General features: G+C 40.5%; 1 protein-coding gene across 2 annotated transcripts in view; it reads right to left on the reverse strand.

Annotated features, from left to right (window-relative positions):
• GOLGA1 (golgin A1) overlaps nt 1–12,920 on the reverse strand; it is a 73,977-nt gene that overhangs the window by 49,874 nt on the left and 11,183 nt on the right. For both annotated transcript variants that reach the window (XM_011988682.1, XM_011988683.1), the window contains exons 5-10: nt 11,642–11,716; nt 10,593–10,690; nt 8,798–8,830; nt 4,856–4,984; nt 3,466–3,635; nt 2,873–2,984 (exon numbers count right to left, since the gene is read on the reverse strand). In XM_011988682.1, the coding sequence (XP_011844072.1) occupies nt 2,873–2,984; nt 3,466–3,635; nt 4,856–4,984; nt 8,798–8,830; nt 10,593–10,690; nt 11,642–11,716 (617 nt within the window). The remainder of the gene's footprint in view (nt 1–2,872; nt 2,985–3,465; nt 3,636–4,855; nt 4,985–8,797; nt 8,831–10,592; nt 10,691–11,641; nt 11,717–12,920) is intronic.

The raw sequence follows: 12,920 nt of genomic DNA on the forward strand, positions 1-12,920 counted from the left end.
TATATATGTGATTACTGATTAATGTCTGACTTCCCTTCTAGACTATAAGCATTACAAAGGCAAGAACTGTATCTATTTTGCTCACCACAATATTATGAACACCCAGCACAGAGCCCAGCACATAGTAAGGCTTAACTAATCTTTCTAGCATGAATGAAGAAACTTACTGTGACCACAGTCTGGACTTCCCTGAGCCCCATTTTTCCAATTATAAAAACAACAGATGGTTCTAATTGACATCAAAGGGTCCCTTGAATATCAAAGTTGTGGCCAGGTGCCTATAATCCCAGCACTTTGAGGGCCGAGGTGGGCAGATCACTTGAGGCCAGGAGTTCAAGTCCAGCCTGGCCAACATGGTAAAATCCTGTCTCTACTAAAAATACAAAAAAGTAGCTGGGCATGGTTACATGTGCCTGTAGTCCCTACTATTCAGGAGGCTGAGACGGGAGGATTGCTTGAGCCCAGGAGGTGGAGGTTGCAGTGAGCCAACATCACGCCACTGCACTCCAGCCTGGGTGACAAAGTGAAACCCTGTCTCAGAAAAAAACAAAATACAAAAACCAAAGTTGTGTGTCTATTGTCCCCCTTCTTCCACGACCCCAAATGTACTCTCTAACCTTCTGCCTTTTCTGCCTCCTGTTGTCCTCCTGATCCTTGACATTCCAGTTCCTCTAGGAAGATTTCCTTGACTCCTGGGCTGGAATGTACTTCCCCTATGGCATATATTTTGTATTTGAAAAATCTAGGATTGAGTGTGGTGGTTCCCCTCTGTAATCCCAGCACTTTGGGAGGCTGAGGCGGGTGGACTACTTGAGCCCAGGAGTTTGAGACTAGCCTGGGCAACGTAGCAAAACCCCATCTCTACACATAATAATAATAATAAAAATTAGCCTGTTGTAGTGGTGTGTGTCTGTAGTCCCAGCTACTTGGGAGGCTGAGGTGGAAGGATCACTTCAGCCTGGGAGGCTGAGGCTACAGTGAGACGTTCATGCCACTGCACTCCAGCCTGGGTGAAAGAGCAAGACCATGTCTCAAAAAAAAAAGAAAAAGAAAAATCTAGTTCATTTACATGAGACTTCTTGTTTGAGCATTTCTTTTCTTGTGATTACAATAGGTTTGAGTTCTATAATGAAACTGTAAGCCTCTGAAGGAAAACAACATCTGTACTGAGATTTTCAGTTCGTTGAGGGTAGAAAGCTTGTATCACAGTCATTCATTCATATATATATTTACTGGGTGCTCCTTATTGTGAGGCAGCAAAGTGCAATAGAATAAGCATGAGTTTTGGAATAAGACTTGGGTTAGAATCCAACTCTGTCACTTACTGTATAATTGTGAACAAGGTCAATAACCTCTCTTAGTTTCCACTTAGATATCTGTAAGTATGATAATACTTAGCTAGAAGGGGTATACAGACCTCTATTGACAAAATCTTACTGTACTGTAATTATGCTGTAAGGCTCTGTCTCACTTGAGATCAGCATTTCTCAAAAGATGAGGGTAGCGTGGATGGCACTGCCCAACACGGGGGTGGTTCTGTGATGTGAGGGGAAGGGCTGGATGTCAGTGACTAAAGGATGCTATTGGCATTCAGAACCCAGAGGCCAGGAATGCTAAATGTCCTGCAATGCAACGGACGATCATACAATACAAGTTGTTCTACTCAAAATGCCAATAAGAAATATGCCATTGGGAAATACTACTTTATTTTATTTCTATTTATTTATTATTATTTTTTTGAGACAGAGTCTCTCTCTGTCACCTAGACAGGTTGCAACGCAGTGGTGCAATCTCAGCTGACTTGCAACTTCCACCTCCCAGATTTAACTCAAACTCCTGCTCAGCCTCCCAAGTAGCTGGAATTACAGGCACATGCCACCACACCCAGCCTTATTTTTATATTTAAAGATAGTCTTGCTCTGTTGCCTGGGCTGGAGTGCTGTGATATGTTCATAGCCCACTGCAGCCTTGAATTCCTGGGCTTAAGCGATCCTCCCACCTCATGATCCCAAACGGCTGGAACTACAGGTGCACACTACCACACTGGCTAATTTTTTTTTTTTTGGTAGAGATGGGGTCAAGAGGAGGACCTCATGTGATCCTCCTGCCTTGATCTACCAAAGTGCTAGGACTACAGGCTTGAGTCACAGTGCTGGGCCTAAGAAACACTACTTTATATTCAGTAATATTATTGTTCATCTTTATATTCTCAGAGTTTGGCACAGCCCTAATGTAGAAAGAAAACAAATGTATGTCAATGAAATGAAAAAACAAATTGTAATGACATCACTTGATTATGTGCCATAGAACAAACTGGATTACAGCCAAGTATGTCAAACGTACAGCCCTGGTCATGTCAGCCACTATTGTTATATTTTTCATGCTCAAGGTCCATTATGTGCTTAAAGATATATTTGAGTCAGGCCAGGCACAGTGGCTCATGCCTGTAATCTCAGCACTTTGGGAGGCCGAGGTGGGTGGATCACGAGGTCAGGAGTTTGAGACCAGCCTGGCTAACATGGTAAAACCCCATCTTTACTAAAAATACAAAAATTAGCCAGGTGTAGTGGCGGGCGCCTGTAATCCCTGAGCAGTAAGAGCAAGACTCCGTCTCAAAAAAAAAGAAAAAAAAAGAGACATATTTGAGTTGACCAAATGGTATAAGAATTCCTGATGGGAAAATACTGACTACTTCTGCTAAGCAATTGTATGGCCATTTCCATCTGAGTGCAGCCTGGCTAGAATAAGAAATGGAGCCATGTGGCCTGCATGAGAAATATATGTTCAGTAGTCACTCTTAGGCAGAAATATCTGAAAGAACTAGTTTTTATGAATCTTAGAAATCCAGGTCTTCTCCTCATACTCTACTTACCTTTTGCAAATCAATGGAAAGCTGCTGAATGAGTGCTTGGAGCTCTTGTTCCTTTTGTTCCAGGGCTGTGATCTTACTTTCTGCATCTGTTTTTGAAGCTATCACATGATCTCTTCATTAAAAGAAAGCAGACAATGAACAAATTTGGATATCTCATCTAATATACAGTCTTCTGTAGGAAAAATACAAATGGTTCTTTCTATGTCAGGGCTACAAGCATCATTAGCCACATGCAGTTTTCAATGGGAAAAGCCTCAGCTCTCTCTGAAGCAGGAGCCCAAGGAGAAAAAGTCCATCCTAGTTTAAGAAAGAAATCCTGACCTGCCTCTCCTTAGTCTATAATACCTTACAAACTAAAACCACATTGAATTGCTCAGCAGGGCTGGAACTGTTCTGAGTTTCAGCAGCTGAAGGGGAAAGTGGGTTGGAGGTAGGGTGGGGCCTAAGTCCTAGGCAGGTAAGTATGTGTCCAGAAGCCTTTGCCAGCACTGGAATCAGAAAATGGTGTAATGAACAATGGGGAAAGGTGAGCAGGCTATAGCCAGAACTACACTAACACCTCTTCCCAAGGGCCCCACAGACCAAGCAAGAACCTCTGCTCTTCCAGCGTTGAGTAGTGTCTCTGCAATTCTTCTAGCTTCTGGCTTAAGTCTGATGACATCTGGTTGGAGTTCATCAGCTCCTCCTGGGTACGACTAAGTTCTCTGGTTCGTGCCTCCAATTCTTGCTCCATTTTCCCTAGACTTTCTTCTTTTTTTAAAAGCTGACACAAAAATACAAAGTTTCATTGGGCTATGCTAAGAAAAATACATTTAAGACCGGGCAGGTGGCTCACGCCTGTAATCCCAACACTCTGGGAGGCCAAGGCGGGTGGATCACTTGAGGTCAGGAGTTTGGGACCAGCTAACTGTTTGCCATGGCTAACATGGCAAAACCCTGTCTCTACTAAAAACACAAAAATTAGCTGGGCATGGTGGCGGGTGCCTGTAATCCCAGCTACTTGAGAGGCTGAGGCGGGAGAATCACTTGAACCTCAGAGGTGGAGGTTGCAATTAGCCAAGATCATGCCACTGCACTCCAGCCTGGGTGACAGAGCCAGGCTCTGTCTCAAAAACAAAAAAAAATTAAAAAAGAAAAATACACTTAAAAACAAATCTGGGCTGGGTACAGTGGCTCATGCCTGTAATCCCACCATATTGGGATGCTGAGGCATGCATATCGTTTGAGCCCAGGAGTTTGAGACCAGCCTGGGTAACATGGTGAAACATCATCTCTACAAAAAATACAAAAATTAGCCGGGAATGGTAGTGTGCCTGTAGTTCCAGCTACTCGGGAGGCTTAGGTGGAAGAATCCCTTGAGCCCTGGAGGTCAAGGCTGCAGTGAGCCACCATCATGCCACTGCACTCCAGCCTAGGTGACACACACACACACACACACACACACACACACACACACACACACGAAAAAACAAAAAGAAATCTAAACTTGTCAGGCGTGGTGGCACACACCTATAGTAAATGCTTACAGTCCCAGTTATTTGGGAGGCTAAAGTGGGAGGAGAGCTTGAGCCCACGAGTTTAAGGCTGCAGTGTGCTATGATCACACCTGTGAGTAGCTATTATACTCCAGCCTGGGCAACACCGTGAGACTCCATCCATTAAAAAAAAAAAAAAAGTGGACCAATAACCAAACTTTTATAACATTTTTGTGGGTTTATAAGAGGATTTATATACCTAGTAGGTAAAAACAAAAAAACAAAAAAACAAAAAAACACAAAAACAACAACAGAAAAAGAGAACATTTCAAACAGAAGTTTTCTATTTTAATAAATTTTAAAACATACAAATATGATTAACATCAAATATGATTAGTATCAAATATTAGTGGTGTTATGTTTATCAGCAGTTAGAGAGTGATGACTAGTAAAATCTGAGTGAATAATCATCTATTCAGTATTTAGCTACTAAAACAAAAATGCATACCATGTGCTTTATTTTACTTAGTTCCTGCTGCTGGAACCCCTCTAATTCATCCATTTCATCTCTCCTTTGGAAAAGATTCATACTCTGGTTCTTCATTTCCTGTAACTGGGCTGTCAGAATAATTTTCTCCTATTTGAAAGAAAGACATCAACTCAGGCAACTAAATCATTAGAAATCTGTATTACGAAAGTGAAAATCTTTTCTTTTTTAAAATCATTTTTATCTTTAGAGACAGAGTCTCACTAGTTGCCCAGGCTGGCCTTGAACTCCTGGGCTCAAGCAATCCTCCCGCCTTGGCCTCCGAAAGTGCTAAGATTACAGACATGAGCTACCACACCTGGCCTGAAAGTGGAACTCTTAATAAAGGAAAATCTTCAGGAAATCTCATGCCAGTGGATAATAATGCAATGATAATGGGAAGCATTACAGAAATATGGCATTATTTACAAATTCTTTAATTAAATAAATCCTTTAGAGAATTTAATTATTTATTTAAAAATAAATATGTTTTAAATAATTGTGAAAAAGGGGAATAAGAGCAACAATTATGTAGAACTTTTTTTTTTTTTTTTTTTTTTTGGTAGAGACAGGATCTTGCTCTATTATCCAGGCTGATCTTGAACTCCTGGCCTCAAGACATTCTCCTGCCTCAGCTTCTCAAAGTGCTGATAGATATGAGCCATTGTGCATGGCCTACGTAGAACTTTAAAGTTCTTACATCTACTTAGCAAGTCCAGATATATATTTTATGTGTCTATTCTTTTGTTGACACAGAGTCTCACTCTGTTGCCCAGGTTGGTTTGCAGTGGTGTGATCTCGGCTCACTGCAGCCTCCACCTCCCAGGTTGAAGTGATTCTCATGCCTCAGCTTCCCAAGTAGCTGAGACTACAGGCGTGCAACACCATGCCTGGCTAATTTTTCTACTTAGAGATGAGGTTTCGCCATGTTTGCCAGGCTGGTCTTGAACTCCTGACCTCAGGTGATTCACCCACCTCCACCTCCCATAGTGCTGGGATTACAGTTGTGAGCCACTGTGTCCAAGCTTATTTTACCTGTCTATTCTTGTTTTGTTTTGTTTTGTTTTTGAGATGGAGTCTTGCTCTGTCGCCCAGGCTGGAGTGCAGTGGCACAATCTTGGCTCACTGCAAGCTCCGCCTCGCAGGTTCACACCATTCTCCTGCCTCAGCCCCTCGAGTAGCTGGGACTACAGGCGCCCACCACCACGCCTGGCTAATTTTTTTTTTTTTTGTATTTTTACTAGAGATGGGGTTTCACTGTGTTAGCCAGGATGGTCTTGATCTCCTGACCTCATGATCCGTCCACCTCGGCCTCCCAAAGTGCTGGGATTACAGGCGTGAGCCACCGTGCCCAGCCTACATGTCTATTCTTAGTGACACACTGAACTGGCTGAAAAACGCAAGTAACAAGTAAGATTGAATGCCTGAAAAAAATTAAATGCACGTAGATTAAATGTAGAACTGATTTCAGTTACCAAGTTAAAAAAAAAAATTAGACATGACTGGTGTCAGCAGGTTACAATTTATTAAATGATCATTTCTAGCAGTGGACTCTTGCCTCTAATCCCCGCACTTTGGGAGGCCAAGGTGGGCCTATTGGTTGAGTGCAGGAGTTGGAGACCAGCCTGGGCAACATGGTGAAACTCTATCTCTATAAAAAATACAAAAAAATTAGCCAGGCATGGTGGCATGTGCTTGAAATTCCAGCTACTCAGGAGGCTGAGGTAAGAGAATCACCTGAGCCCAAGAAGTCGAGGCTGCCGTGAGCTTTGACTGTGCCACTGCACTGCACTCCAGCCTGGGCATCGTGGTGAGACCACGTCTCAAAAAAAAAAAAAAAAGAAAAAAAAAGAAAAAAGGACTCTTTTAAGGATTAACCCTGCTGTTACAGTTTCTAATTCTTGACTGAAAAAAACAAACAAAAAAACCCAAAAAACCCAAAACATCTTTAACAATGAAAGTGGCTTCAAAGACCTATATAGGTGTCTCATTACTACTTCCTACTCTAGAAAATTTCCCCAACCTCTTACACCTTTGATCCCAGCACTCTGGGAGGCCGAGGCAGGTAGATCACGAGGTCAGGAGATCGAGACCATCCTGGCTAACACAGTGAAACTCTGTCTCTACTAAAAATACAGAAAAATTAGCCAGGTGTGGTGGCGGGCACCTATAGTCCCAGTTACTTGGGAGGCTGAGGCAGGAGAATGGAGTAAACCCAGGAGGTGGAGCTTGCAGTGAACCAAGATCGCACCACTGCACTCCAGCCTAGGTGACAGAGTAAGACTCCATCACAAAAAAAAAAAAAAAGAAAAATTTCCCCCAACCTCTCCTTCAAAAGAACAAAACAAAACAAAGAGAAAATTCCCTTTGTGAACCTTATGAACCTAAGTAGGTTTTTCAGCTGGTTCAGCCCTATATGGATACCCTTTACCAAAATTTTAAAAGATAAAAAAACAGTTCAATGAGAATTTCAATTGCCATAATTTTAAGAGTTTCTTTTATGACAAGAAAACCTTAATCCAACCCATACCTCCATATTTAAGAAGACTGTCATTAATAGCATATATTTGAGGATTTTTTTTTTTTTTCAAGCACAGGTTTCCTTGGGACTTGACTTTTCTATAATTCTTTCCTTATATAAAAATGTTGCCAGGCACAGTGGCTCATGTCTGTAATCCTAGCACTTTGGGAGGCCAGGCAGGAGGATCACTTTGGTCTATGAGCTCAAGACCAGCCTGGGCAACACAGTGAGACCTCATCTCTATTAAAATTTTTTTAAAAATTAGCTGGGCATTGTGGCTCATGCCTGCAGTCCCAGCTACTCAGGAAGCCTAGGGGGGAAAATCATTTGAGCCCAGGAGGTTGAGGCTGCACTGAGCTGTGATTGTGCCACTTCCAGTTTGGGCAACAGAACAACCCCTTGTCTCAAAAAAAGTTAATGTATTCTCTCAGCTTGATAATCGGATTTCTATAGAACAGAAAGTAAATAGTTAACTTGGTGTTTTATGGCAAAAAAATAGTTGATCTAATGATTATTTTAAAACTAAAATGTTTTTCCAATTGTAGACTTGAAATTTCATCTTGTTCATCTGTGGGAGCCAGGAATATATTACTTAAGGTACCTGCATGGTGTTATGCAAGCAACGGTATAAGAATAATCAATTTTCCTCATCTACATCTAGCAAAGAGGTTCTCATATATGTTCAATGCTCAGCCTTGAGAAATGCCTTCCTTCCCCACTGCTTCATCTTTAAGTGTTCCTAATATTACCACAGTGTCAATCAGAACCACAGCAGTAAAGAGATGGCCAACTCAAATCAGGCATTTTGAGGATGGTTTAATAAAAGGGCTTATTAAAGCTGTGGGATGGGTAATATAGCCCAAAAGATAATGTGCTGGTAACAGATGGGCATAAAGGGGCAAAAAGATGAAGAGGTTATAGGAAACCCAGAGAGAGAAAAACTATGTCAAGAAGGCAAACCAAAGGTCCCACTGAAACTGTGATTTTGGCCATGGGATGCAACTAAGCTGAAGAGACCCCACATGGGGAAAGGTGGGGGAAGAAACTTCCTGACCACATCTTCTTTCACACATGGTTCTTTCAGGGTTCCCCACTGGCTGAACCCAACCGGATGCCAGAGGGCATTTTAAGCCCTGCTGATACAGTCTCTATCAGCGTTCAGGTAGGCAGAGAAAGGGAAGAGAGGAGGAGTGCAGAGTATATCAGGAGGGGCAAACAAAAGACATCCTGCACATTCACCAAAAAAGGGGAGGATCTGAGCTTTTCGAGTCAGTATCTAATCATAAACTGTCCTGCTTCCAAGAGGTGGTATAGCAATCAGTATGTTGGTTACTGGATAAAACGTTTTCCAAACCCTAGAGATGAGACCAACAAAAATGAGACAAAAATAAAGATGAACTAACCTTTTCAAGCTGATCCATCTTTTCTGACCATTCCTAAAACAAAACAATACAAAAGTATGGTTTCCAGTGAAGAGCATCTGTAATACCAAGATTTCCAGAAAACAGAACAACCCAACTCTTCCCAGAAAGCAACTAACCAAACAAAACAAAAAAGCCAATTAAAAAAAAATCCATAAACTTGGTTTAAAAAAGGCAAGAGTCACAGCAGTAGAAGAAAATGCACTTTATCGCCGGGCGCGGTGGCTCAAGCCTGTAATCCCAGCACTTTGGGAGGCCGAGACGGGTGGATCACGAGGTCAGGAAATCGAGACCATCCTGGCGAACACGGTGAAACCCCGTCTCTACTAAAAAATACAAAAAACTAGCCGGGCGCGGTGGCGGGCGCCTGTAGTCCCAACTACTCGGGAGGCTGAGGCAGGAGAATGGCGTGAACCCGGGAGGCGGAGCTTGCAGTGAGCTGAGATCTGGCCACTGCACTCCAGCCTGGGCGGCAGAGCGAGACTCCGTCTCAAAAAAAAAAAAAAAAAAAAAAAAAAAAAATGCACTTTATCTAAGATTCTAGAACAGAATGAATTCATGAATATAAGCCTGCAGATTTTTACTAAGCAGGACACCCAAGAAAAGCCGTATCTGCTGTTCTGATGCAGCTTCTCAGCTTGTTCCTGGGAGTTTTGCCTGAGTACTGTTGTTTCTTGGGAGTGGGTAGCTGGGACCAGCTGAGTTGAGTAATTCTGCAAATGATGTTTAGAAATCAATTCCTGAAACTGGGGGAGTAGGGAGGATCTTTTGCAGTCCCTGATCATTATTTTCCTTTTCATTTTGATTTTACCAACATGCTTTATGCCATCTGTGTAAATTAAAAGAAAAAGAATCATGCCCCTTATTCACAAACCATAAAATAGTGAGGAAAAAAAAAACCCATTCGCACAAAAGGCAATATACTGATTGCCTATAATCAGAATCCATGAATTTTAGATTATTTCTTCATTTATATACATTCATACCATAGTTATCCACTAAGTATTGGTAAATGGTATTTTTTCTGACTAGTAAATGTCCTAGATGATGAACAGACACTTTAAAACCAATCAACCAACCCACCTCCTCCAGATGAAATAAATTACACAATTTCTTAAGTGAAACATAACAAGCTGTCTTAATAAATCAAAATTATCATTACAACACATTGATGCTTATCTTAAATTTAAAATGTCATCTATTATTTTGAACAAAATATACTTCATAATTACTGTAATAGCCAGTAACAGAATTATTTTCCTTCCTTGTGGTTATTCATTCAGCATCTTCCAGTGGTTGGTTCTGTTGAGATTATAGGAGTTCCCCTCTGTCCAGCTGGTTGGGATTGAAGAAACGTGGGAACAGAGGTTGGAAGAACTCTGTATACTATGGATTATGACTAGGTTAATAATATCTTCTCCAGGATAAAAGGAAAATGTCTGGGGCTTAGACTTTCAGAGAGGTTTTTAGAGGGCAGAGACCTTTTCTCTTATTTTGGGGCCTGCCATCAGATTACAGATACACTATTTCCCTTCTCAATTTTATGAAACTATACAGATGCAAGGAATGATACTCTCACATTCTGGACACATTTCATGATTAGAACTGTAAAGTTTCTTCACTTTACAAGAAAAGGCCAAAGAAAACCTTAAAGAACTTATAACATTCCTTTTCTCCTAGGCTATAAATATTTTCTGTAGGTTATGTCATATTTTTGAAGTCATGTCACTAAGTGAAATCTTTCCACTAGTTTTGGGCAGTGCCACATATAAAATACCTGGTCCTTTCTGGCTAATGCCAAAGCCAGTCCTTCTGCCATTTTGGCTCTGTTGGCTTGGAATGTCTCATTCTGCTCTTGAAATTTCCGCATGGAAGCTGTTAACAAAGAGGCTCTATTTGAGATATGAAAATACTTCAGAAACAGCATGACAAATAGCCCATGTGATTATTTTAAAACTGTCACCTAATGAAAAAGGCCAAAGTCACATAAGTGGATTATGGTACTAGGAAAAGCTTGATCCACCTCAACTTTCCAGAAGAATATTTTGGCCTTGGTAACAGACCACAGTGTTTGCTTGTTTGTTTCCTTATTGTTTTTGTTTCTTGTAATAGACAAGTATATATATTTAAAAAGATGCCAAAGGTAACTTCTTAAATGGTACAATGATAGAACACTGAGTTAGGTAGGTTGCCAGAAAACATCAAAGCTGATGCTAAGTGATGGCTACTACCACTTTATCAGAATTAAAAACAAAAACAAAAATCAAAACAAACAAACAAAAAGCCTTGCTTTTACTTTATTTTCCTTAAAAGTTTTTTTAGTACATATCAGCAAAAAAATAACTTTCTACTTCTACTAACATCTTTCTTGGATGGTACCCAAAGAACATATGATTTAGGGCAGACTACATAAAATGTATGCTTTATTGCTGAGGGAGTGATGACAGGGATTTCTCCCAGTTACTCAACACAGCAGTAATGAAGCTGTGGTGAGAAACCATTTCCTAATCCAGACCTAAGGGATAGGTACTAGATTTTATTAAAACCTGAGGGTAGCCTAAATAAAGGGGTCAACTGGATAGAGACAAGCTGATACACCTAATGACCTACTCCTAAGAATCATGCCTTTATAAAGCAACATAAATAAAACTTGTATACTTATAACTTTTATATCAGCCAAATGTTTTATCAACTTGATTAAGAAGTATACTACTTATAAAATAAAGATTCATGCTTTCAAGAAGGACAAGCTTAACCATATGCTATTGTTCCATTTCAAAAAACTAAAGCTTGAAGAGATTGAAAAAGCAGGAAAAAAATACGTACAATCCTGGTGTTTTTCTAATGCAATTTCAAGCTTCTCTTTTATCTTCTGCAAGTTTCGGACCTGTTCAGCATAGTCTTGGGTGAGGAGGGTGACGCACATACCAGAAATGGACAAACATCAGGAAAGGAAGTTAATTAAACAAAAAAATGAGTGGAAATGATGATGATTTTCTTAACCTGAAAACCACTCCTGTTAAGGAAAGCTAGGCAGACAGCCTCCCATTAACAATGAACAACACAGGAAAACAAGTATAGTACAAATTATCCATGGTGTATAAATGGTGAGTACAAAAAGGCAGGTTTGTTTAGCCTTGATGGAAAACAAGAATTAGGCTTAGCCTAGTGATCAGAAATGTCCTGCTAGGAAAAACACAGATTTATCTCATGACTTAATTTCAAATCTCAGTTTCCACTTCCTCTTCCAGCCTTAGCAGTAGGACAGATCAAAGCGAACTCACTAAACAGCTCACTTACAGTCCACACAACTCAGGAACAGTAGTTAGGGCGATAACAGACACCTTAGGTGCAGCATTGTCTTTATAGTGATAGCACTTAATTCTCTAAAAAAGTGAGCTCCCTTTCTACACAGGAACTTGGTTACCTATGCTATATTAAAAATGTGAATGTCAGAATTAATTATCTAGGTGGCCAAAGAAGATAATTATGGTTTAGTGAAAACATAGACAGTAGCTCAAATCCCAACTCTGTCAGTCCTTAGCTGCGGACCTTAAGCAAATTATTGATCCTGTAGTATTAGTTTCTTCATATATTAAATGATATTAATTGTACCTACCACAAACGATGCATTAGATAATAAAACATTTTACATGCCTTAAGTGCTTTGCACACAGTGCTCAATAAAATGCAGCTGTTATTGTTGTCACTGTGACAATTATCATTACTCATACTAATACTGTAGGACACTACTCAGGACATAGTGGGCCCAATAAACGGCAGCTCTCTTCCCTGTCCCTTCTCTAATGTAAGTCAAGCCCAACTATTCTTCCTACCATATGGGGAAGGTACATATATTATTTTATAACTCTCTCTTCAACATTAAAGAAGTGTAAAATTACTTTACCTCTGTTACTGATACTATGTATGGGTAGGAGTAACAGGATAGCAACAATTAAGTTTAAAGCAGATGGAATTAAGACTCTAGCATCAAATAAATCTGGGTTTGGATCCCAGCTCTACCGTTTACTACTTGTAAGGCCTTAACCTTGCTAAGCCTAATAAGGCTCTAGTGAGGACAAAATAATTAGTAGTTGTGAATTAT

The sequence above is a fragment of the Mandrillus leucophaeus genome, unplaced genomic scaffold, assembly GCF_000951045.1.
Source record: "Mandrillus leucophaeus isolate KB7577 unplaced genomic scaffold, Mleu.le_1.0 Scaffold335, whole genome shotgun sequence".
Taxonomy (NCBI): Eukaryota; Metazoa; Chordata; class Mammalia; order Primates; family Cercopithecidae; genus Mandrillus; species Mandrillus leucophaeus.